The sequence below is a fragment of the Pristis pectinata genome, chromosome 38, assembly GCF_009764475.1.
Source record: "Pristis pectinata isolate sPriPec2 chromosome 38, sPriPec2.1.pri, whole genome shotgun sequence".
Lineage (NCBI taxonomy): Eukaryota > Metazoa > Chordata > Chondrichthyes > Rhinopristiformes > Pristidae > Pristis > Pristis pectinata.
In genome coordinates this window covers 3244012-3269550 of record NC_067441.1, presented here as the reverse complement: position 1 = coordinate 3269550, position 25539 = coordinate 3244012, and the positions used below count along the sequence as shown (strand labels likewise).

The 25539-nt window shown below is 55.1% G+C and overlaps 1 protein-coding gene across 4 annotated transcripts; it reads right to left on the bottom strand.

Moving 5' to 3' along the window:
* Window positions 1–7080: 7080 nt before the first annotated feature.
* On the bottom strand, window positions 7081–24998 carry pmt (phosphoethanolamine methyltransferase). 4 transcript variants are annotated; one of them, XM_052045082.1, is made up of 12 exons: window positions 24653–24998; window positions 21216–21393; window positions 18917–19072; window positions 14874–15010; window positions 13389–13540; window positions 12006–12194; window positions 11500–11589; window positions 10775–10864; window positions 9015–9137; window positions 8211–8342; window positions 7849–7965; window positions 7081–7468 (listed from the first exon to the last, which is right to left on the bottom strand). In XM_052045082.1, exons 1-12 carry the CDS (start codon window positions 24660–24662, stop codon window positions 7283–7285), a joined length of 1560 nt encoding a protein of 519 aa, XP_051901042.1. In that variant the 5' UTR covers window positions 24663–24998; the 3' UTR covers window positions 7081–7282. The 4 variants fall into 4 exon arrangements, with proteins under 4 accessions (XP_051901042.1, XP_051901045.1, XP_051901043.1 ...); XM_052045085.1 differs by lacking the exon at window positions 24653–24998 and adding an exon at window positions 22781–22914; XM_052045083.1 differs by lacking the exon at window positions 24653–24998 and adding an exon at window positions 22777–22911.
* Between the last annotated feature and the right edge of the window lie 541 nt (window positions 24999–25539).

Here is a 25539-nt window from a genome sequence, read left to right as displayed (position 1 = left end):
CGCTGAGCAGCTGTGTAAGACACTACAGTCGGGCAGAAGGTACAGAAGCCTGAAGTCCCACACCACCAGGTTCAGGAACAGCTACTTCCCTTCAACCATTCGGTTCTTGAACCAACCGGCACAACCCTCACCACACCTCAGCAACGGGACACTATACACCACCTCTTGCACTGCCGTGGACTTGTGTCCGATTCTGTCTGTGTTTTGCACTGTCTTTTGTCCTCACTGTCTGGTACAATTTATGTATAATTTGATGTTCTGTGTGCTGTCTGTACCTACGTGCCTGTGATGCTGCTGCAAGCAAGTTTTTGGGGCGATTCTCCGGGACTTTGTCCCATGATCGCTCGCCCCAGAGTTTTACAGAGCGTATGGGTGTGTCTGTGTGAAACCTCACGGCACCTGTGCACATGATTAACCGGTAACTGGTTTACTACCGTCCCATGTACAAGATAAAGTGAAAAGCTTTTGTCTGCGTGCCATCCAGACACCGCTCTGTACATCAGGACATCGAGGTAGTAGAAAGGAGAACAGGATGCAGAATAAAGTGTCACAGTTACAGAGAAAGTGCAGTGCAGGCAGACAATAAGGTGCAAGGCCAGGATGAGGTAGATTGTGAGGTCAAGAGTCCATCTTATCGTTCAATAGTCTTATAACAGCGGGGTAGAAGCTGTCCTTGAGCCTGGTGGTACGCGCTTTCAGGCTTTTGTATCTTCTGCCCCGATGGAGGGGGGGGGGGAGAAGAGAGAATGTCCGGGGTGGGAGGGGTCCTTGATTATGTTGGCTGCTTTACCGAGGCAGCGGGAAGTGTAGACAGAGACCATGGAGGGGAGGCTGGTTTCCGTGACGTGCTGAGCTGTGCCCACGACTCTCTGCAGTTGCTTGCATGGAGTCAATGGGCCGAATGTACGACTCTGTTAGGAACCTCGGACCCATGACACGGAGTGACGGAAGTTCACACAAAACATGACCACAGGCCGAGGAACCCAGGGCTTTGCAAACAGGCAAAAGGCTTTGAAATGAAGTTTATCTTTGGAAAGAAAATACAGGCCTGAACTACAACGTGTGTGTGTGTGTGTGTGTGTGTGTGTGTGTGTGTGTGTGTGTGTTAACTGGCCCACAGTGTGTGGGTGAGGGGTAGGATCGGGGTGGGGAGTGGGTGGGAATGAAGGGAGAATAAAATGGGTGGTTGTTGGTCACCACGGATTCGATGGGCTGAAGGGCCTGGTTCTGTGTCTACCTTGGGAATAAGTATTATGAATAACATTCCCTCATGGACACGGGCATTGGCTCGGGAACTCTTGCGAAGCAATTTATTAGCAGTGATTTCAAGATGAACCTCCCGATGATAATTGGGCTGTTTCAGTTCCAGACCGTCCCAGGGTTCACAGAGTCCCGGAGAATCGCCCCAGCAGGAGGAGGCTTCGATCTCACGGGGCAATGGGAGGGAGCTGGGATTGGGAATGAGAAGAGGAGAGGGGGGGGGGGGTCCCAGGGAGAGATCAGAGCCCAGGTTCGAGATCTTGCAGTTCCCACTGCCCCGGGAGCAGCCCCCACCCAGAGAACAGAGACGAGAGGCCGCAGCAAATGCCCACCGCGCCGTGTGGCAAGGGGGGGGGGGGGGGGGAGGGACGGAGGGGAGAGCACAGCAAGATCCCAGGAGGGTGGGAAGGACCCGGATTATCCCTTTCCAGGACCTTTGGTCGACGGCTGAATCTCAGCCCCAGGGCTGCGGGGAGACACCAAACCTCTCCTCGCCACCCCCTTCCCCCAACGGCGCGGCGCTCCCTCTTCACCGCCCTTCCCACGGTGTAAGCGCTCCCTCCTCGCCGCCCCTCCCACGGCGCTCCCTCAGCACAATCCAACTCCATCATTTGGATCCGGAGCGAGAAGACCAGGGAACCAGGGAACCAGGGAAGCCCCGGCGGGCGAATTCCAAACCCCTCTCCCAATCCGTCCCATCCGTGACTCCAGCCCGCAGTTCGGGAATAAGTCCCAGCTGCGGGGGGGGGGGGGGGGGGGGGGTGGGCACGGGACAGGCCTCATTGCGGAGGGAACAGGAGACTTCCGGAGCCCTGCCCGATTTGGTCTCGCCTGTAGAAGGCCCCTCTGCCCCTCGAGTCTCTGCCAGCCCTTTGCGACCACTCTCTGACCAGTCCCACACTCTCCCCACGGCCCAGCACGTCCCCCCCCCCCCCCACTCCCCTTTCCTTCCAATTCCCCTCCGGAGGCTCTTCTTTAATCCACTCCCTTTGTGGGAAGTGGATTCAGCGGGGGAGGTGGGGGGAACGGATGCGAGAGGGGATTTGGACGGGGGTGGGGGGCACATTAACGGGCAGGGAGTGGAGGGATACGGACCATAAGCAGGGAGCTGGCAGTAGTTAGGCTGCCCTCTTCTCGCAGCTGCCATCGGGCAGGAGGTACAGAAGCCTGAAGTCCCCACACCACCAGGTTCAGGAACAGCTACTTCCCTTCAACCATTCGGTTCTTGAACCAACCTGCACAACCCTAATCACTGCCTCAGCAACGGGACACCACGCACCACCTCTTGCACTGCCGTGGACTTGTCTCTGACTGGGTCTGTGTTCTTGCTTTGCACTAAGGCCTTGTCTTTCCACTGTGGTATAATTTATGTTCTGGGTGTTGTCTGTACCCACGTGCCTGTGATGCTGCTGTGAGCACATTTTCCATTGTACCTGTACCTCACCGCACTTGGGCATCATGCCTGTGCCGACTTGGAATCCTGGCCGGCACAGACAAGATGGGCCGAAGGGCCTGTCTCTAATCTACAGGGAGTTCTTTCCCGGTCCCATCGCTTACCGTAGGGAAATACATCCCCCTGCTCTCCCCCCCCCCCGGTTCTGTCACTGAACGCCCCGATTAAATCTCCCCTTAACCTGCCGTGGCTGCTCCCACCATCCGCCCTCCCGACGGGACCCCACCCCTTCCCGTGCACTCCCGACGGGACCCCACCCTTTGCCGTTCGCCGCCACCGTCCACACATCCCCCTCCCCAGGTTCTCAGAGGCAGGGAGACTGATAGTTACAACCGCTTGGTTATTCTAACCCACAGTCAAGCTGAGCCACCCCTACCACAGAGCGGGGTGGGGAGGGAGGGGGGCGGTGGGTAGCGGACGTCTCTAATTACAGATCCCAGCAGCGGGACGCACAAAATCAAAGCTCTGCCTGCGCCCAATTTCGGGAGTTTTGCAAACCAGCCCTGCTTCCTTCATCCAGCGGCGAGGAGCAGAAACTGTTTGCAACCTCCGGCATCCGCGGCTCGGTCCCTGGATTAGAGGGTTGATCCGCCGCATGCCTGCGGTTCACCCGAGGCATAATCTGCGTCTCGGACCTGTCTGGGAGTCCTGGGCCCGACCACAGAGGATGTTTAGACTAATCTCGCCAAATTGCTTTCAGAGGGGCTTTAATCTCCTTGACAGAAAACACATCCTGTTACACACAACCTCCTCGCCCCAGGGCAACGGCTCTGGAAGGGGGAGGGAGGGGTCCCTTTCTCTCCCCAGGGTCCTGAACTCTCACTGGAGGGTCAGTCTCCCACTCAGTCCCCGATCGGGAATGCTGATTCAACGGGAAATGGGAGAAATACGTTGGAGGGTCGCCTCATTATAGGAAGGACGTGGAGGCGTTGGAAAGGGCGCAGAGGAGATTTATCAGGATGCTGCCTGGTTTAGAGAGGATGCATTATGAGGAGAGACTAAGGGAGCTAGGGCTTTACTCTTTGGAGAGGAGGAGGATGAGGGGAGACATGATAGAGGTGTACAAAATATTAAGAGGAATAGATAGCGTGGACAGCCAGCGCCTCTTTCCCAGGGCACCAATGCTCAATACAAGAGGGCATGGCTTTAAAGTAATGGGTGGGAAGTTCAAGGGAGATATCAAGAGGGAGGTTTTTCACCCAGAGAGTGGTTGGGACATGGAATGTGCTGCCTGGGGTAGTGGTGGAGGCAGGTACATTGGTCAAATTCAAGAGATTGTTAGATAAGCATATGGAGGAATTTAAAATAGAGGGATATGTGGGAGGAAGGGGTTAGATAGTCTTAGGTGAGGTTTAAAGGTCGGCACAACATTGTGGGCCGAAGGGCCTGTATTGTGCTGTACTGTTCTATGATTCTATGATTTGTAGGGCTGCGGGAGGGATTGGAGAGTTTCTGAACCAGGGCTGGCACAGACAGAGGGGGCTGAACGGCCTCCTGGGTTAACTTTGGGGGGGGGGGGGAGTGATTTGGAGTTGGAATGTGGAACAGGAGCTCCGCCTGCTGCCCAGCAGTGTAACTGCAGCCTCCGGGCGGTGCTCACCTCCGCCCCCTGCCGCGCAAATGCAGCACTGCCTCTCCCAGCTCCCACACATTTAAAAGTCCCGACGGGAGTCGAGGCAGGATAGACTTGAGTGGCCTCCTCCTGTGCTTGGAGGACGGGTGGGGGAGGTCCTAGGGATGAGCAGGGGTCGGGTTGGGGAGGCTGTGAGGAGGACCCCCCCCACCCCTCCGTTCACCATCTACAAGGCTCAAACCAGGAGTGTGATGGGACTCTCTCCACTTTCCTGGGCGATGCAGCTTCAACAACGCTCAAGGTGCTCGTCACCAGATGATGAAAAGGTTGGCGCTGCGGACAGATGTGGGCAGAGAAATGGCAGATGGAGTTTAATCCGGGCAAGTGTGAGGTGCTGCACTTTGGGAGATCAGACGTAACGGGACAGTACACAGTTAGTGGCAGGTCCCCTTAACAGTTTTGAGATACTAGGGGTACAAGTCCACAGGTCCCTGAAAGTGGCCACACAATTAGACTGGGTGCTAAAGGCAGCATACAGCACGTTTGCTTTCATCGGTTGGTGCACGGAGTACAAGAGTCAGGAGGTCTCGTTGCAGCTGGATGAAACTCTGGTCTCAGGCCGCACTTGGAGGATTGCGTGCAGTTCTGGTCACCCCTGTTACAGGGAGGATGTGGAGGCTTTGGAGAGGGTGCAGAAGAGGTTCACCAGGATGCTGCCTGGATTAGAGGGCATGAGCTATAAGGAGAGGTTGGACAAACTTGGGTTGTTTTCTCTGGAGCAGCAGAGGCTGAGGTTATAAAATGATGAGAGGCAGAGATAGAGTAGACAGAATCTTTTTCCCAGGGTAGAAATGTCAAACACTAGAGGACGTGTATCTAAGGTGAGAGGGGGAAAGTTTAAAGGAGATGTGTGGGGCAACTTTTATTTCGACACGGAGAGTGGTGGGTGCCTGGAACGGGCTGCTGGGGGAGGAGGTGGTAAATAAATTGGTTTGTTATTGTCACTTGTACCGAGGTACAGTGAAAAACTTGTCTTGCAAACCAATTGTACAGGTCAATTCATTACGCAGTGCATCGAGGTAGTACAGGGTAAAACACTAAGAATGCAGAATAAAGTGGAGGCAGATATGATAGAGGTGTTTAAGAAGTTTTTAGAGAGACACATGAATGTGCAGGGGATGGAGGGATGTGGATCACGTGCAGGCAGAAGAGATTTTGTTTAATTCGTCAGTGTGTTCAGCACATTGTGGGCTGAAGGGCCTTTCCTATTCTGTACTGTTCTATGTTCTATGTTCTATGTACTATCCAGGACAGAGCAGCCCACTTGAGAGAAGGACACAGGGAACAACCCCCGACCTGCAGCCTCCCCTCCCGGCCACACCCCCTCCTGAAATGGAATTATATCACCGTTCCTTCACCAGTTGGGTCAAAGTCCTGGAGCTCCCTCGCCAACCTCCTCCCCAACCCAGTTCCCAGGTGTAAACATCACCAACAGCCTGTCCTGGTCCAACCATGTAGACGCCACGGCCAAGAAAGCTCACCAGCGCCTCTACTTCCTTAGGAGGCTAAAGAAATTCGGATTGTCCCCTTTGACCCTCACCAATTTTTATCGATGCACCATAGAAAGCATCCTATCTGGATGCAGCACGGCTTGGTACGGCAACTGCTCTGCCCAGGACTGCCAGAAACTGCAGAGAGTTGTGGACACAGCCCAGCACATCACGGACACCAGCTTCCCCTCCTTGGACTCTGCATTTCTCGCTGCCTCGGGAAAGCAGCCAACATAATGAAAGACCCCACCATCCCCGGACATTCTCTCTTCTCCCCCCTCCCATCAGGCAGAAGATACAAAAGCCTGAAAGCCCGTACCACCAAGCTCAAGGACAGCTTCTATCCCGCTGTTATAAGACTATTGAACGATAAGATGGACTCTTGACCTCACAATCTACCTCGTCGTGGCCCTTGCACCTTATTGTCTGCCTGCACTGAACTTTCTCTGTAACTAGAACACTTTATTCTGCATTCTGTTATTGTTTTCCCTTGTACTGCCTTGACGTACTGATGGGATGAAATGATCTGTATGCAAAACAACGTTTTTCACTGTACCTCGGTACACGTGACAATAATAAACCAATTTACCAGCACCGTGGGTACACCCACACCTCAGGGTCTGCAGCGGTTCAAGAAGTCAGCTCGCCACCACCTTCTCGAGGGGCAACTGGGGACGGGCGATTAAATGCTGGCTCAGCCCGCGAATACCCTGGAGGCAGTATCAGACAAATGCCGCGTCAAAAGCCCCGGTTTGCACAACGGTGTACAAGAACTTTGGCTGCGGCTGAACACAGAGTCCTGCATTTTCTCCGTCCAACTCGGGTTTGCACTAACCCTGCACTAATTTTGTATCCCATATATACCGTTTTTTTGCACTATTTTATATTTGCACAACTTTTCTGTCTGTATATTGTACGTCCTCTGTTCTGTGAGTCTGGGGGCAACGACATTTTGTTCCTCCATGTGGTTTACAGCACATGAGTGAATGACAATCAAGTAACTTGAACTTGACTTGAAGTCCATGTCCCTCGACTGAATGAGAAGATCTCACCCTCCTCCAGTCCCTAGAAATTCTGCTTCATTTCTTACTTGGTAATCTGAAAGGTCAAGTCCTGCACCAGGAACAACTACAACCTCTGAACTTCTGGAGAAAGTTTTAAACTCTTTATGTGACCCAGTTCCTAACCCAGCCCACAGGGCAGGGGGTGAGAGGAAGGGGGTCCTTTGTACATGGAGGCACAGACCCGGTGTATCGTCCTTTAATTACAACTCGGCACAGCTTGAATCAGATTGAGACGCGACAATTCCTCCCATTCCATCCCCGGCCCGTGAACGGACAGGCACGGCCATTCGGCCTTTCCCCCATGCCGGCAGCAGCAGAGGCAGGAGTTCCCAGCCTAGGATTTATCCGGACTGTCCCGGGATCCTCAGGTCTGCGGTAGTCCCTACATGGTGACTTGGTCGATAGGCAGGGGCTGAATCCGGTCTCCGGTCCCGGACTGCGGGCTGGTCCCGCTGTCCGAAGGCTTCTCGGCGTAGAACAGGCCCCAGCGCTGGTCTCCGGTCACGCAGCGAGACATTTTCTCCTTCCAGCCCTGCACGAGGTAAGTGTAATCCTCGTCCGTGAAGTCCTGCCGGGGGTGGGGGGGAGAGGAGGGAGAGGAGGAGGAGGGAGAGGAGGAGGATGAGGAGGGGGGAGAGGAGGGAGAGGGAGAGGAGGGAGCAGAACATCAGGGAAATGATCTGTGTGGGTGACTGTGGGACGATCGGTGTTTTGTCAGGGGGGAGACGATGACTCGCTGTTGCACCCTGGCTCATGTCCTCCCCCCCCCCCTCCAAACCCATCCCCCTCTGCCCCCATCCCTCCCCCCGCCACCATCCCTCCCCCTCTCCCCCCATCCCTCCCCCCTGCCCCCCACCCATCCCCCTCTCCCCCCTGCTCCCCACCCCTCCCCCTCTCCCCCCTCCCTTCCCCCCACCCCTCCCCCTCTGCCCCCCCCACCACAGTTACCTCCAGGAAGGCCGCCCTGTCCTGCTCCAGCCCCCTCAGCTCCACCTCCAGGATGTCCAGGAACTGCCGCGTCCGGTCCTCTGCGCGGACCCCCACGAAGCCCACCTCCTCCAGCAGCTGTGGGAATGAGAGGGGTTGGGGGGTGAGTCCCGGTCAACACCACGGCTCCCAGCAACCCCCACCCCCCGCACACCGACCCAAGGGTCCATATCCCGCACCGGGAGTCACCGGGCACAGTTCCCGGTCTCCGTAACCCACACTGAGGATCCCAGACCGAGTTGCTCCTCTCCAGCGCAGGAATGCAGCCCCAGGGCAGAGGGCGAGGGGCAGAGGGCGAGGGTGAGGTAACGCGAGGTTCCCACCTTTCCGTAGCTCTGGACGGTGTGGAGGATGTATCCGCGCTGCCGGACATACTCCTGGAAGCTGGCGGACCAGGGCAGCTCCCCGCAGCAGTAGTCGGTGATCAGCAGCTTCCCCCGGGGCTTTAGCCAGGCCTGGTGGGGGGGGGAGGGAACCATTAGTGGTGGCGTCACACCCTCCTCAACCCTCACCCCACCCCAACCCCTCACCCGACCCCTCACCCCCCCTGCACTGACTCATCACCCCTCACCCAATCCAATCCACCCTTCCCCACATCGCTGATCAGTGGCAGCACCCCTATACTCCCTCCCCCTCCCTTCCCTCCCTCCCCCTCCTCCCCTTCACCCCCCTCCCCCTTCACCCCGTCCCCCGTCCCCTTCACCCCCCTCCCCTTCACCTCTATCTCACCTCCTATTCTGGATGGTCAGAAGCTGAGGGGCGGTGAGGAGGGAGCGCCGCGCCGCAGGAGGGGCGGTGAGGAGGGAGCGCCGCGCCGCAGGAGGGGCGGTGAGGAGGGAGCGCCGCGCCGCAGGAGGGGTGGCGAGGAGGGAGCGCTGCGCTGTGGGAGGGATGACATTAACTGAAGACCCCTCCCCCTCTCAGTAAAGGGTCCCAGTCGAACAGGAAGAGCAGGGCTGCATCTCTCCAGTGTCCTGGGGCTGAGACATACGCATGAATTGACCAATCAGCGTGATAGCTCGTTATGGGAGCTTGCTGTGCACTAGTTGGTACGGACCAGCCTCGCACTTCATCAAGTGCGGAGAGCCACAAATTGAGAGAACAGAAGTTCCTTCCTCCTCACTCACATGGAGCCTCCTCAGGAGATCAGCCTTGTTGGCGATGTGAAGGATCGTGTCCCGACTGTAGATCACGTCGAACGAGTTCTCCAGGAACACCCTCTTTGTGGCGTCTCCAATCTCAAACTGCACCTGTAGGGCCCACAGGGGGATAGAACAGACAATTCAAATATAAATTAGCCTCAGGATCCACTTCTCCTGTTCAGACACTCTCTGTGCTTTAACATCCACCAAGTCACTGAAGCTTTTACAGACACTGTTGCTCTGTGACACCGTGGTATCAGTCAGGCTTAACTATTGAAAGTATCCTTACTGGTTGCATCATGGTCTGGGACGGCAATTCGAATGCACGGGAAGCTGCAGAGAGTCGTGGATTCAGCCCAACACATCCCAGGCACATCCCTCCCCACCATCGGGAGCATCTACAGGAGGCGCTGCCTCAACATCCACCAAAGATCCCCACCATCCGGGCCGTGCCATCTCCTCGCAGCTCCCATCAGGCAGGAGGTACAGAAGCTTGAAGTCCCACACCACCAGGTTCAGGAACAGCTACTTCCCTTCAACCATTCAGTTCTTGAACCAACCAGCACAACCCTAATCACCACCTCAGTACAGCAACACTGGGACCTCTCTGATCACTCTGCACTAAAATGGACTTTTTTGTTCCAATTGTGTTCTTTTCTTGTAAAAATTGTGTGTAATTTATGTTTAATTTATGTTTTTTTGTGAACGCTGCTTATCTGATGCTCTGTGCCTGTGATGCTGCTGCAAGTTTTTCACTGCACCTGTGCACACATGGACTTGTGCATCTGACAATAAACTCGACTTTGACCTTGACCTGGTAGAGGTGCATAAAATCACGAGGGGCATAGGCAGGGTGAAAGCACACAGTCTTTTTCCCAGGGAGGGGGAGCTAAAAACAAGAGGGCAGAGGTTTAAGATCAGAGGCGAGAGATTTAAGAGGGACATCAGGGGCGGCTTCTTCATGCGAAGGGCGGTGCGTATTTGGAATAGTGGCTGAGGCGGTCACATTAGTAACGTTTAAAAACCGTCTGGATAAGTCCATGGATAGGAGAGGTGTAGAGATCTATGGGCCCAACGCAGGCAGATGGGACTAGCTCGCTGGGCAACACAGTCAGCATGGAAGGGATGGGCCGAAGGGCCTGTTTCCTTGCTGTATGACTACAGGGTTAGGAGGAACAGGCGTGAGAGCAGAGCCAGGGCCAAGATCTTACTGAATGGCAGAGCAGACGTAAATGTCCCAGTCGCCCATTCTCGCTCTCGACTCTGTCATCCTCAGCTCATTGCCCGTGAACTGATCTCAGAGGCAAACCACGCAAATTTACACAGCACCTAGAATATTGTGAGATATTCTAAAAAGTTCGTCACAGGAGCAGTAACCTAAGGTTGGCCCCATGTCATGCAGGGACACATGGACAGGTGACTGGGAACTTGGACGAAGAGGTTGATTTTAATGGGGTCTTGGTGGTGTGGGGAGGGGTGGAACTTTACCGGGGGTGGGGGGGGTTGCGGTGAGGGGTTTCAGGAGGTCAGGTCACAGGTGCTCAGGGGCAACACTGGAGAAGAGCAAGTATCTCGGAAGTTACAGAGACGGGGAGGGGTGCGGGGGGCCGGAGGGGGTCACAGAGACGGGGAGGGGTGCGGGGTACTCGTGTCTCTGTGTTTATTTGGGTGGGTTTAACCGTTCCCATTCTCCACACCATCAATTCCCCCAGGGAAACGCCTGTCGAGTGTGCACACTGCCCTACCAATGGCGTGTCCTCAGTTACAGCACGCTCCATTGCAATCTCCACCATGTTGGCTGATAGATCAATTCCCAGAACTTCAACGCCGTAATTCTGTAACGAGAGATTGGAAGCAGCTTCACTTCCCATTCAACCTTTTAGCTTCTGGAATAAAATCAGTGAATGTTACAAACGCTCAGCTAGTCAGGCAGCATCTGTGGGGAGAGAAGCAGTCAATGTTTCAGGTCTGTGGCCCTTCACCAGAAGTGGGAAACAGCCAAGGTCCAAGTTAGGTTTCAGTCGGAGAGAAGTGGGAGAGGGGCAGGGAGTATCTTCGACAGAGAATAGGGGAGTGTCTGTGGGGTGTGGGAGGGGATTCAGTGGGTGGGGAGAGTCGGTGATGGGGGGGGTGGAGTGTCCGTGAGCTGTGGGACAGTCAGGCACAGCACGGAAACAGGCCCTTAGACCCTTCACCTCCATGCCCACCCTTCCGCCCACCTGCACCAATCCCAGTTGCCTGCTGGGATTGATGAGCGTCCAGGAGCCACAGGCTGGGTTCCAGGGTCACCCGGACACTGGAACCCAGCCTGCTCATCCCGCCGGGGAGCCTTGGAGAAGCCCTTTCCCCAAGTTCTGGTCCAGGGCCCTGGGGTGGATTGGACTGTAGGCTGATCACCCCTCCTGTGTGCATGCGTGAGGGTGCCGTGCACCCAAGGGTGCAGATTGGGGGTGAGCACCCACTGCATTACCTTGGCCATGTAGAAGTCTCCACCTCCAATCCCACATCCCACGTCCAGCACCGACTGACCCGGGGACAGTTTCAGCAGCTCCACAAACTCCTGAAAAGCAGAAGGAGACAGGGTGAGAAGCCGGGATCCGGGGGGGGGGGGGGGGGGGGGGGGCAGGGAGCAGTGGATGGGTCGACTGGTATGTCACTGGGCTTGGCACCGGGTGGGGTTCTGGGGGAGACTCCCCGGGGTATTCAGATCCTACAGGGAGGGGGACCTTTTCACTCGGGGTGGCGGGGGGTTGAGCGCCGAGGAACGGGTACATCAAGGGATCGCTGCGAGATGGAGCACTGCTGATGGTGGGGAGTGTCGCGCCGCTGAGGGGGGGGGAACGAGGGAGCGCCGCGGGGTGGAGACGAGGGGAGAGCCCCGCAGATGGGTGGGGGATGGGAAGGGGAGAGACCCGCGGGGGGCGCGGGGGGGAACGGGGGGAGCGTCGCGGGTGGGGGGAGGTGGGAGCACCGTACCTTGGTGGTGCGGAGTCCTCCTGCGCTGATGAAGCCATGCCCGAAGATGCGCTCGTACCGCAGGATGCCGCTCCGCGAGTACTGCTGCCCGTCCAGGAACTGCTGGAAGGTGGGGTAGCCCTGATGGGCCGAGCGGTCGCGGGCCACCTTCTGCAGCAGCCAACACACCTGGTTCTGGTTCCGCTTCAGCTGCGGGGGCAGGAGGGCGGCGTCAGCAGGCCCCGCCCACCGGTGGAGCCCCGCCCTCAAAGCTGGCCCCGCCCACCAATAAAGCCCCGCCCCAGAGCTGGCCCCGCCCCCAGGGCCCCACCCACCAGAGATACCCCACCCACTGTTAGAGCCCTGCCCCTGGAGCTGGCTCCACCCAATGAGGGCCCTGCCTACCGAGGGCCCCACCCAAGACCCTGCCGCCGATAGCCCCGCCCCCATAGCTGGCCCCTCCCACCAAGGGCCCCACCCCCCAGAGGTACTCTGCCCACCGATAGAGCCCCGCCCCCGAAGCTGGTCCCACCCACCAGAATCGGCCTCGCCCGCCAAGGACCCCAGCCACCAATAGGGCCTCTCCACCAGAGATGCCCTCCCAACTGTGAGCCCCACCCACCTGAGATGCCCCGTACACCGACGGCCCCTCCCACCAATAGGGCCCCACCCCAGAGCCAGCCCAACCCACTAGGGCCCCATCCCCCCTCAGCACTGGCCTCGCCCACCCGAGGCCCCTCCCTCCAGCACAATACCCGCTCACCGAGGCCCCTCCCTCCAGCACAATACCCGCCCACCGAGGCCCCTCCCACCAGCACAATACCCGCCCACCGAGGCCCCTCCCTCCAGCACAATACCCGCCCACCGAGGCCCCTCCCACCAGCACAATACCCGCCCATCGAGGCCCCTCCCACCAGCACAATACCCGCCCACCGAGGCCCCTCCCTCCAGCACTGGCCCCGCCCACCGAGGCCCCTCCCACCAGCACAATACCCGCCCACCGAGGCCCCTCCCACCAGCACAATACCCGCCCACCGAGGCCCCTCCCACCAGCACTGGCCCCGCCCACCGAGGCCCCTCCCTCCAGCACAATACCCGCCCACCGAGGCCCCTCCCTCCAGCACTGGCCCCCCCCACCCAGGCCCCTCCCTCCAGCACTGGCCCCGCCCACCGAGGCCCCTCCCTCCAGACCTGACCCTGCCAATTGCCCCCTTCTGCCAACCTAACCCTGCCCACCAATGGCGTCCCTGCCCCATAGACCCAGTCCCGCCCACTAACAGGGCCCCTGCCCCCAGACAATCCCACCCAGTATATCAAGCCCCGCCCATAGCAGCTACCCCACAGGTGGCCACACCCCCGAAAGACTGGCCCCGCCCCATCGGGCCATTGGCCCCGCCCACCCACCTTGATGTACGCCTGCACGGACTTGCTCATCACGATCTCGAAGCCCCAGAGTTGCCCCCCTGGATCCGGCCCGATGACGGCGGAGGTCAGGATGCGGTTATAATCGGCCGGCTTGCGGTACACCGTGGGATTGAAGCTCCTCTTCACATTGCCTTGTCCCAAAAACCAAGAGTCCCAATTACAGCCAACCCCAGCCGGACTGCGGTCCAGTAACAAGCCATTCACCCCCTCCGCTCAGTTCCAGCCAGTGTGTGTTTATCCCACTTCCCCTTAAAGGGCTCTCTGTCGTTCTCCTTCCCCCTCCCTGAAGGACTGAGCCCCACACTCTCCCCAGGTGTAGCAGTGAATTCCTGGTCTCTCCTGCCACATCCTGACTTTAAACACCTGCATCAGGTTACAGCAGCTTTAAGATCCTGGGCGTTAATATCTCGGGCGACCCATCCTGGGCCCAGCACAGAGACGCAATCACAAGGAAGGCACGCCAGCGTCTTTACTTTCTTAGAAGGTTAAGTAGGTTCGGCTCGTCACCGAATGCTCTAACAAACTTCGACAGATGTACTGTTGAAAATGTCCTAACAGGTTGCATCAGGGTCTGGGACGGCAATTCGAATGCACAGGAAGCTGCAGAGAGTCGTGGACTCAGCCCAATACATCACGGGCACATCCCTCCCCTCCATCGGGAGTATCTACAAGAGGCGCTGCCTCAAGAAGGCAACGTCCATCATCAAGAATCCCTGGGCCGTGCCATCTCCTCGCAGCTCCCGTTGGGCAGGAGGTACAGAAGCCTGAAGTCCCCACACCACCAGGTTCAGGAACAGCGACTTCCCTTCAACCATTCGGTTCTTGAACCAACCTGCACAACCCTAATCACTGCCTCAGTACAGCAACACTGGGACCACTTTGCACTGCGATGGACTTTTTTTTGTTCTAACTGTGTTCCTTGTCGCAAAAATTGTGTATAATTCAGGTTTATGTTCTCCTTGTGAGCACTGTCACCTGATGCTCTGTGCCTGTGATGCTGCTGCAAGATTTTCATTGCACCTGTGCACACATGGACTTGTGCCAATGACGATAAGCTTGACTTTGACTTTGAACTAGTGTTTGTCATGTCTGTAACATACTGAGCTGCTGCTCCAAAAGGATAATTTTGGTGGCATTTATACCCCGGGTATGTGTGCCCATGAACACAATAAACTTTAACTTCACGGGTAAACATGGACTTCATCGATGCTGCCTGACCTGCTGAGTTCCCCCATGCCTTTGTGTGTTGCAATAGCCTTGAACTTGATCTTCTTGGAGCAGATTCAAGAGGCTGTGTTGCATTCACTGTGATTTTCTTGGCTGCATGCCTCTGGATTTTTAATCACTTTTGCCAACTTTAAAAGATCAATGCAGATCCACCCCCTCCCCCTTTTTTAAACAATCGTTCCTCTCCCTGCAATGCACCACTGGGCTTTTTCCATGCAGGCCCCCCACACTCCTTACCTGACTGAAAAAAGCAGGACTCCCGGAAGAATAGGAACCCTCTGGGCTGCAGCCAGGAGAGAAGGCAGGTTGCGAGGTTGACCAGTTCCGCGTCGGTCAAGTACATGAACAGCCAGTTGGAGAAGATGAGGTCAAAGCTGGAGGGGTCAGAGGTCAAGAAAGTTGAGGCCTAGCGTTCGGCCTAGTCCTACGACAGGTCATCCGTTCTACGACGCCGGCTCACACACCTGCCAGGCATTTCCTACGTCTCCGCATTTCACAGCCTTCACGTTTCCTCTCCGTCTCTCTTTAACCGTCCTCAGTGACCTTATGATAAAGGAGGCCATTCCGCCCACTGAATCCCTGCCGGCTGTCAGAGCAATCCCCTCGTCTATTCTCTCAGTCCCCCCACCACTCTGCCCCTCGTGATGTGGTGAACCTCAATAAGGCCACCCCTCAGCCTCCTTCGCTCCAAGGAAACCAGTCTCAGCCTGCCCAACGCAACACACTAAAACAGTGGAGGAACCCAGCGGGTCGGGCAGCATCCACAGAGGGAGATGGACAGCTGACGTTTCGGGTCGAGACCCTTCATCTGGACCGAAAGATGGAGGGGAGATGGACAGTGTAACACGGCGGAGGGGGAGGGTTGGAGGGTTGGAGTGTGTGTGGGTGAGGGTGAGGGAGGGGAAAGAGGGTGATTGGGGGGGCCAGGTGGATCGGGAGGGAAAAGGGACAGAGGGGGAGCAGTTACCGGAGGTTTGAGAATTGGTGGTTCATGCGGCCAGGTTGGAGACTGCCCAGGCGGCATACGAGATGTCGTCCCTCTAATTCGTGCACCCAAAACATCGACTGTCCATCTCCCTCCACAGATGCTGCCTGACCCAAAGTGTACAGCAGAGGGTTACAGGAGAGGTTCACCAGGACGCTGCCTGGATTAGAGGGCACGAGATGTAAGGAGAGGTTGGACACGCTTGGGTTGTTTTCTCTGGAGCGGCAGAGGCTGAGGGGAGACCTGACAGAAGTTCATAAGATTATGAGAGGCACAGATAGAGTAGACGGTCAGTTTCTTATTCCGAAGGTTGAAATGTCTAATACTAGAGGGCATGCTTTTAAGGTGAGGGGGGTAAGTTCAAAGGAGATGTACGGGGCAAGTTTATTTTTACACAGAGAGTGGCGGGTGCCTGGAATGTGCTGCCAGGGGTGGGGGTGGAGGCAGGTACGAGAGAGGGGTTTAAGAGGCTCTTAGATAGGGACATGGACGTGCAGGGAACAGAGGGATGTGGACATTGTGTAGGCAGAACGGATTCGTTTAGTTAGGCATTTAATTACTAGTTTGCGAGGGGATTGCACAGCATATTGGACTGAATGGCCTCACCAGCCCAGCCTCTGGGGTGTTCAATGGGCCTTGGTCACCGAGTCAATGTCTGGAACTTATTCCCGACCTCCCCGTTGAATAGTAGTGTGATGGATATTCACTATCCAGGCCCAGGATATCAATTGCTAACCCCAGCTTTATAGCAATCCACTGTTCCTTAACATACTTAAGAAACAGATGCCCCAGAGACTTGGTACTCCGCATTGGGGTGAATAAGGTGGGTTAGAAAAGGAAAAAAGCGAATGGTAGGGCCCTGGGGAGCGTTATGGAACAGAGGGACCTAGGAGTGCAGTGCACAGTTCCACTGAAAGCAGCTTCACAGGCGGAGAAGGCGTTTGGCTGGCTGGCCTTCATCAGTCAGGGCACTGAGTACAGGAGCTGGGACGTTATGGTGCAGTTGTACAAGGCGTTGGTGAGGCCGCACTTGGAGTATTGTGCACAGTTTTGGTCACCCTGTTATAGGAAAGATGTTATTAAACTAGAAAGAGTGCAGGAAAGATTTACCGGGATGTTGCCCGGACTTGGGGCCCTGAGTTACAAGGAGAGGGTGTGTAGACTAGGACCTCAATTCCTGGAACGTAGGAGACTGAGGGGTGACCTGACAGAGGTGTATCGGGTCATGAGGGGCATGGCCAGGGTGAAAGCACACAGTCTTTTTCCCAGGGAGGGGGTGCTAAAAACAAGAGGGTGTAGGTTTAAGATCAGAGGCGAGAGATTTAAAGGGACATCAGGGGCGGCTTCTTCACGCAAAGGGCGGTGCGTATTTGGAATGAGCTGGCAGAAACAGTGGCTGAGGTGGGCACATCAGCAACATTTAAAAGCCATCCGGATAAGTCCATGGATAGGAGAGGTTTAGAGGGCTATAGGCCAAATTAGGGCAGATGGGACCAGCTCGCTGGGCAACACAGTCGGCACGGATGAGTTGGGCCGAAAGGCCTGTTTCCATGCTGTGTGACTCTATGACTCTAAACCACTACCACTTAAGAATACAGTTACCAAGAATTAACATAGAAGGAAACATTCCGGGAAATAAGGTGCATTCTCGTCAAGTAACTTAAATTCCTAACTAAGTACACTTTGTTCGCCCTTTTTAAAAAAAATTTTTTTTTGATTTTATTTTATTTACAGCGTGGTAACAGGCCCTTCTGGCCCAACGAGTCCGCGCCGCCCCTTTTAAACCCATATTAACCTACCCGTACATTCTTGGAATGTGGGAGGAAACCGGAGCACCCGGAGGAAACCCACGCAGACACGGGGAGAACGTACAAACTCCTCACAGACAGCGACGGGAATCGAACCCTGATCGCTGGCGCTGTAATAGCATTACGCTAACTGCTACACCACCGTGCTGTACTTCATTAGAAGATACAACATTACCTGTAGGTGAGGTAGTTACTAGATGATTGATTATAACACGAAATAAATATTAGCCGGCAGCAAGGATTGTTCAGAGTTACACAGATAAAGAAATAAAATCAAGTCCTCAGCCTCGAAGGAGCTCAAAGACAGCTTCTACCCCGCTGTTATAAGACTATTGAACGATAAGATGGACTCCTGACCTCACAATCTACCTCGTCGTGGCCCTTGCACCTTATTGTCAGCCTGCACTGCACTTTCTCTGTAGCTGTAACACTTTATTCTGCATTCTGTTATTGTTTTCCCTTGTACTACCTCAATGTACTGATGGGATGAGATGATCTGTACGGATGGCATGCAGAACAACGTTTTTCACTGTACCTCGGTACATGAGACAATAATAAACGAATTTACCAAGAGCCTTCTTTCTGGGTCAAATGACACGTTCATCTGCAACTCATTGGTACGGTTTGCTAGTTTGTAAGGATTTGAAAATCCTTCGTAAAATTATAATCTGTTAGAATTTACTCCTCAGAATAAACGTGCTCCATTTAAGATAAAGTAACAGTGGGGCAGGACTGCGGCTTGATTGAGAGGGGGCCCCAGTGCTGTAAGGAGTGATTTATTGACCTCTAGACCCCGGAGAAAAGAAACGACAAGAGTCGTAAATTAGTCTTTGAAATGGAGGTTGCTGGGGAGAGTCAGTGATGGGGGGGTGCTGTGTCCGTGGGGTGTGGGAGGGGATTCAGTGGGTGGGGGGGGAGAGTCGGTGATCGGGGGGAGTGTCTGTGGGCTGTGGGATAGTCAGTGATGGGGGGGGGGGGGGGGTGGAGTGTCCGCGGGACAGTCAGGTACTGCACAGAAACAGTCCCTTCGGCCCTTCACCTCCATGCCCGCCCTTCCGCCCACCTGCACCAATCCCAGTTGCCTGCTGGGATCGGTGAGCATCCGGGAGCCACAGGGGTCACCCGGACACCGGAACCCAGCCTGCTCATCCCGCCGGGGAGCCTCGGAGAAGCCCTTTCCCCAAGTTCTGGTCCAGGGCCCTGGGGCGGAATGGACGGAAGGCTGATCACCCCTCCTGTGTGTGTGTGTGCATGAGGGTGCCGTGCACCCAAGGGTGCAGATTGGGGGTGAGCACCCACATTACCTTGGCCTCCACCTCCACGGTTAATTGGACACAGTACAGTCTCCCTAAGGAGAGTGTCCGGGAAGCATTGATCACAGAGGAGAAACAAGTTTAGGACTCGAGAACAGACACTCAGCGTCGCCGCAGTGGGAACAACCGAATTTTAGACATGGCTCCGACTGTAGAGGCTCCGAGTTCTCCCACCTGTTGCCTGGCAACTGCATCTGGGTGATGTCGGCCTGCAGGAAGGTGATGTTGCCACGGTGACCGTTCAGCTCCCGGTTCTTCGTCACGAACTTCTCCATGAAGTCCACCGCCGTCACGTGGCTAGCGATCTTGGCCAGGTGGCCGGTGAATCTCCTGCAGGGGGCGGGGGGGGGGGGGGTCAGCTCGGGTTCCACCGATGCCCCAACGCCCACCCATCCCCTGACAACACGCTGAAGAATTCCACCCCCACTCCACCCCCCGCCCGGAAACCTCTCGCCCACCCCCCCATTTCCCATTGGAGGACACGTCCCTCCTCTCCCCAGGGTCCCGTGGGCTGTGGGAGGGGATCCAGTCGGTGATGGGGGAGAGTCGGGCCACGTACGTATTGTTTGAGAAAACATTCCTGGGTAACATTTAACAAATTCTGTCCCATCCAGTTCCTCAGCTCTATGGCAGTCCCAGTCAATAAGAGAAAGTAAAATCACCTGTATTACAACCCTATTGTTCGGACAGCCATCTGCAATCTCCCTACAAAGTTGCTCTTCTAACTCGCACTGACTACTTGAGGGATTTAGTACGACCGCCCTCTTCTACCCAGTGAGCCTCACTGGACGATCCCCGGGGAACATCCTCGAGGTATTCCCAAGGTCCGTCTCGCTCCCCGCGGAGCAAACTCTCACTGGGGTTTGGTCATAATCTGGCTCTGAACCGCCTGAGGGTTAAAGGGAGGGGTGTAGGGGCCGGAGGGGTTGACAGAGATGGGGAGAGGTGTAGGGGCCGGAGGGAGTCACAGAGACGGGGAGGGGTGTGGGGGCTGGAGGGGGTCACAGAGATGGGGAGGGGTTCGGGGGCCGGAGGGGGTCACAGAGACGGGGAGGGGTGTAAGGACTTCATTTGGAAACAGACCCTTTGGCTGAATCTGTCCATGACGACCAAGGTGCCTTCCTGAGCTCAGCCCATTTTATGAGGTCGCCCCTCAGCCTCCATCCCTCCAGGGAGAACCATCCCAGCCTCTCCTCGTAACTCTATCCCTCCAGTCCCGGCAACAGACACAGGAATCTCTTCTGCAGCCTCTCCCTCTGAATCACATCCTTCCCATTGCCTGGTGACCTTCCCGAGGTGTTGAAAATCACGAGGGGCACAGACAGGGTGAAGGCACACGGTCTGTTTCCCAGGGAAGCGGATCAAAGACTAGGGGGCAGAGGTCCAAGGAGAGGGGACCTGAAGGGCAGGTTTTCCACCCAGAGGGCGGTGGGTGTGCCGAATGAGCTGCCGGGGAACTGATAGACACGGGTGCAATTAAAAGACATTTGGACAGGTACACGGATAGGAAAGGTTTCGAGGGATATGGGCCAAATGCAGGCAAATGGGACTGGCTTAGATGGGTGCCTTGGTCAGCATGGACCAGTTGGGCCGAAGAGTCTCTTTTCCTGCTGTATGACCCCGTGACTCTCTGACCAGAACTGCACTGGGCACAACCTAGAAGGTCGGTAATGACCTCAATGAATGGAGGAGCAGCCTCAAGAACACAGACTGGTACAGCACAGGCCCTTCAGCCCACAATGTTGTGCCAACCCATATAAACCTACTCCACGGTCAATCTAACCTCCTTCCCTCCTTCATAGCCCATAACCATTTTTCTATCATCCATCTACCTATCTAAGAGTCTCTTAAATGCCCCTGTTGTATCAGCCTCTACCACCACCCCCGGCAGTGTGTTCCAGGCACCCACCACTCTCTGTGTAAAGAAAGGACCTACCTCTGATATCTCCCCTAAACTTTCCTCCTCTCACCTTAAACTGATGTCCTCTGGTATCGGCCATTGCCGCCCTGGGGAAAGGTGCTGGCTGTCCACTCTGTCTATGCCCCTCATAATCTTATACACCTTGATCAAGTCGCCTCTCATTCTGCGTCACTCCAAAGAGAAAAGCCCCAGCTCGCTCAACCTTTCCTCACAAGACATGTTCTCTAATCCAGGCAGCGTCCTGGTAAAACCTTCTCTGCACCCTCTCTAAAGCTTCCACATCCTTCCTATAATGAGGCGACCAGAACTGGACACAATACTCCAAGTGTGGTCTAACCAGAGTTCTACAGAGCTGCAGCATCACCTCGCGCCTCTTGAACTCAGTCCCGTGACCAATGAAGGCTAACACACCACACGCCTTCTTAACCACCCGATCAACTTGCGCGGCACCTTTGAGGGATCTATGGGCTTGGACCACCCCCCCCCCCCCAGATACTCCCCTTCATCTCGTAACTAACAGTGTCAGAGGACGGAGAGAGGGCAGTCACCCACCCGATTCCCGCTCCCAGTTCCAGCACCCTCTTCCCGTCAGTGTCGGGAAGCATGGACAGGATTTCCGGCTTCTCCTGCTGTGTGATGGCCTCGGCGCTGGAGTCCAGCATCATCTCCTCGATGGTGGCCCCCCTCGAGTGTTCTTCCCAGAAGGCTGACATCTTCTTCCGGGCAGCAGCTGTGGAGAGAAGATTGGCCTTTTTAGCAGAGATTTCCACTTGGGAGGGGTCCAGGACGCACGAGGCTACCTCCTCCCTCAAGCCCCTCTCTTGAAGTTCTCCACTGGATTTGGCAGGGATCTAACGGACCACATCCGCCCCACACACTGTGCACTGAGTAACGTGTCATCCCAGACTGGGACCCTGTCCAATGAGGAACAAGCAAGGGAGGACATTCTCACTATTCCTTCAATACAGGAGGCCCGTCGGCCCATCCAGTCTACCCCAGCTCTCAAGTCATTCCCATTCTCCCACTGATTTCCCTGTGACGCGTTCCTGCCCACATTCCCATCAACTCCCCTCAATTTACAACGGCCAATTAACCCACCGACCCGGGGAGGTGAGGACATCGATGCGGTCACAGGGAGGACATGCAAACTCCACACAGACAGCACCGGAGGTCGGGATCGAACCCAGGTCTCCAGGGCTGTGAGGCAGTGGCCGTACCCACCGTGCCAATGTGCCGCATGTGTAGATGCAGCGAAATTGCCTGAGGTAAAGAGAGAAGCCAGAGTTCCTGGAAGTACACCTGATTGCATTTAGGAGTCTGTGGGCTGTGGCAGGGAGGGGGGGGGGATGACATTCAGTAGGTGGGGGGAGAGTCGGTGACGGGGGAGAGTGTCCGTGGGCAGTGGGAGGGGAGGGGAGAGTCGGTGATGGGGGGGAGGTGGGGAAGAAGTGTCCGTGGGCAGTGGGAGGGGAGGGGAGAGTTGGTGATGGGGGGGAGGTGGGGAAGAAGTGTTCGGGGACAGTGGGAGGTCCGTGCCTGTAGTACAGAGGGGACACAGTTAGTAGCTGTGGGGTCCGGCCAGGGCAGGAAACAGTGTTCAAGGCTACAGCAGCCCTGACCTGCTCCACTCCAACCGAGCAGCAGGTTAATTATCAACCTCTGCTCCTCACATTCTCTCCACAACCCTCTGCCAACCAGGACTGTTGATCCCGTCTCCCCACCACAGTAGGGCATCCCAAACCTCTGGGCAGTCACCTGGAATCACAAGGCCCAAAGTCTGCACGGCAAGATCTCACTATCAGCGGAGCATCTCTGACCCCGATCCCAGGTTTGGTTGAGGGTGAAATCTAGCCCCAGAAAACTTTCTCCCCAAACCCCCCTCTGCATTTCTCCCGGGAGTGGGACGTGGGTTCCTTTGTGTCTCACCCCAGGGACATCATCTACCCCACGGCAACCCCCTCTTGATGCCACCGGACTGTCGTGTCTGCACGTGTAGGTGCGTGCACATGCTTGTGTGTGTGTGTGTGCATACTCATACATGAACACGTGCTACATACATGTGTCTGTTTGCATGTCAGTATGTGATTCTTCAGTGCCAGTAGGTTTAACTTACTTACTATAGAAGATGTGAATCACTCCACTGATCACTCTGTGACCCTCTGATCACCAACCCTTCCACCCCAGGGAATGTGGGTCAGTCACAGGGTGAAGCTCCCTCTACACCGTCCCATCACACACTCCTGGGGTCAGACACAGAGTGAAGCTCCCTCCGCACCGTCCCATCACACACTCCTGGGGTCAGACACAGAGTGAAGCTCCCTCCGCACCGTCCCATCACACACTCCCAGGATTCTGCCACCTCTGGGTGACTGTGGCCCTATTCCCTTCACATTATTTGCTGAGCCAAGGTCCCCCACGCAGCAACCAAAACTCAAGGGTATTCTGTCGAATTAAAAACAAGACATGCCGGAAACACTCAGCAGATCAGGCAGCATCTATGCTGAGGGAAATAGAGTTAACATTTCAATCGACAACCGTTGATCAGAAGTTCTCACAGTCCTGATGAAGGGACCTGTTTCACTCTCCAGACAGGCTCCCCAACCCATTGAGTGTCTCCGGTATTGCCAGTATCAACAGCCCAGTATTCGAATGTGAATACACGTTTCTTTCAACCAAAACTTATCATACGCAAGAAGTCAGTGGTTTGTATACTGTGGATTGAACATGTGCCAGATCAGCTGTGTGTGAATCCAGGGCACACACCATTCATACTATGGGCATTTTACCCAGTCTTTGGTTCTTGGGGTCCAAGCCCATAGCTTGCTGAATGTGGCTACACATACTGATCAGGTGGTAAACAAGGCGTGTGGGATGCTTGCCTTTATTAGTCGAGGCATCGAGTTCAACAGGAAGTTATGTTGCAGCTTTAAAAAACTCTAGTTAGGCTGCATCTGGAGTATTGCGTTCAATTCTGGTTGCCCCCATTACAGGGAGGATGTGGAGGCTTTGGAGAGGGTACAGAAGAGGTTCACCAGGATGCTGCCTGGATTAGAGGGCGTGAGCTATAAGGAGAGGTTGGACACACTTGGGTTGTTTTCTCTGGAGCGGCGGAGGCTGAGGGGAGACCTGGTAGAGGTTTGTAAAATTAGTTAGGCAGAGATAGAGTAGACAGTCAAGAGTCTCTTTCCCAGGGTCGAAATGTTCAATACCAGAGGGCATGCACTTAAGGTGAGAGGGGGAAAGTTCAAAGGAGATGTGCGGGGCAAGTTTTTTTTACACAGAGGGCGGTGGGTGCCTGGAATGTGCTGCCAGGGGTGGGGGTGGAGACAGATACAATAGAGGGGTTTAAGAGGCTCTTAGATAGGGACATGGATGTGCAGAGAGTGGAGGGATACGGACATTGTGTAGGCAGAAGGGATTGAGTTAGGCATTTAATTACTAGATTGGCACAACACTGTGGGCCGAAGGGCCTGTTTCTGTGCTATGTTCTCGGATGCCCTCGTCAAGTAGGCACTCACTACCCCTCCCTCACTGAGGAGATCCTCACTTTAGGGGCATAACCTCCTGTCTGGAACAATGTCACTGCATCCCATTAAATCTTCCAGAATATTGCTAGCATGCATCCATCTGACCAACAGCCCCCTCCGTACAGTTCTGCACAACTTTAAGAAGCATCAGCTAGGTGTTTAAAGAGATGCATTTCTAGACATTAATGGAACGGAGGTCCATTAACGCAAGAGGCAGAAGATCTGCTGGAACAGGTACGATGGGCCAAATGGTCGTCGTGCTCAATAAAACTGATTTTTTAATTACGTGGCAAGTCAGCAGTAAAGAAATGAACAACATATTTGCACACATTTCAACAGAAATAGATCCTGCAGTTGCCAGATACATGAATATTTCCTATAAATAGCTGGAGATTACTGGCTGCAGAATTAAAAGGAAAGATTTTTAAATCTAGCAAATAATTAGGTGGAACTTTGTCTTACCTTCTGCCATTGCTGAAACTGATGGGGGTTCTAGTAAATTTCACGGAAATTAAGAATATTTCTCTTCTCAATGTAGAAAAGAAGTTAACACAGATGTACACATGTACAGAGGAGGAGAGAGACAGAGCTTTTTCCTTTTGAGACGGTTTCACTGTTAGAATGGAACTCCTTCCTGGATGCCTCCCGGCGCTCTGCTTGAAAGCTGCCTCACAATCAGCATGCAGATGAAGAGAGGGGGAAACTTTTACCACGCTTTAAAACAACATCAAAGCTAAATCTAACCAGAATAAACACAAAAATCAAATAAATCTCAATGCTGCCAACTGGATGACAGTCCCACTTTAAATGCCAGCAGATGGGGCCCCGCCCATCAACCGTCAGTCACGCCCACCGACGCGTCCGATTGATCGAGCGCTGCTGGCACCAGGGGAAGCTCCTCCCTGATTGGGCCAGGACGACGATCCCATCCAGTCGCCGTTCCTTCCGGTTCAGAATGAGTGGCTTTAAAGGGGCTTCGTCCACCTCCCCCCCCCCCCCCACCCACCCCGCTGCATCATCTGCCCTTCTGCTTTGCACGGAGCAGTTGCAACCTGATCTGTTTAAATGACTGCAGCCACTGGTAGAAATGCCCAAGAGAGCAGAACTCTGAATGGGGGAAACTGCATTAAAACATTTGCATTGATTTGCATGTTGGTCCACTTTTATTCCAGCGCTTTTGGACAAACAATTAGATATTTACTTGGGAAGGACAATTGTGGGAGGGGTTGGAGAGCAAATTTAGCACAGCAAGATCCCACAGCCATGCAGCAATGGCCTGGATTGTTTGCTTCAGTGATGTTGGGATGAGGAGCAAGGTTCCAGCAAGAGTCAGGATAACTTCCATAAGT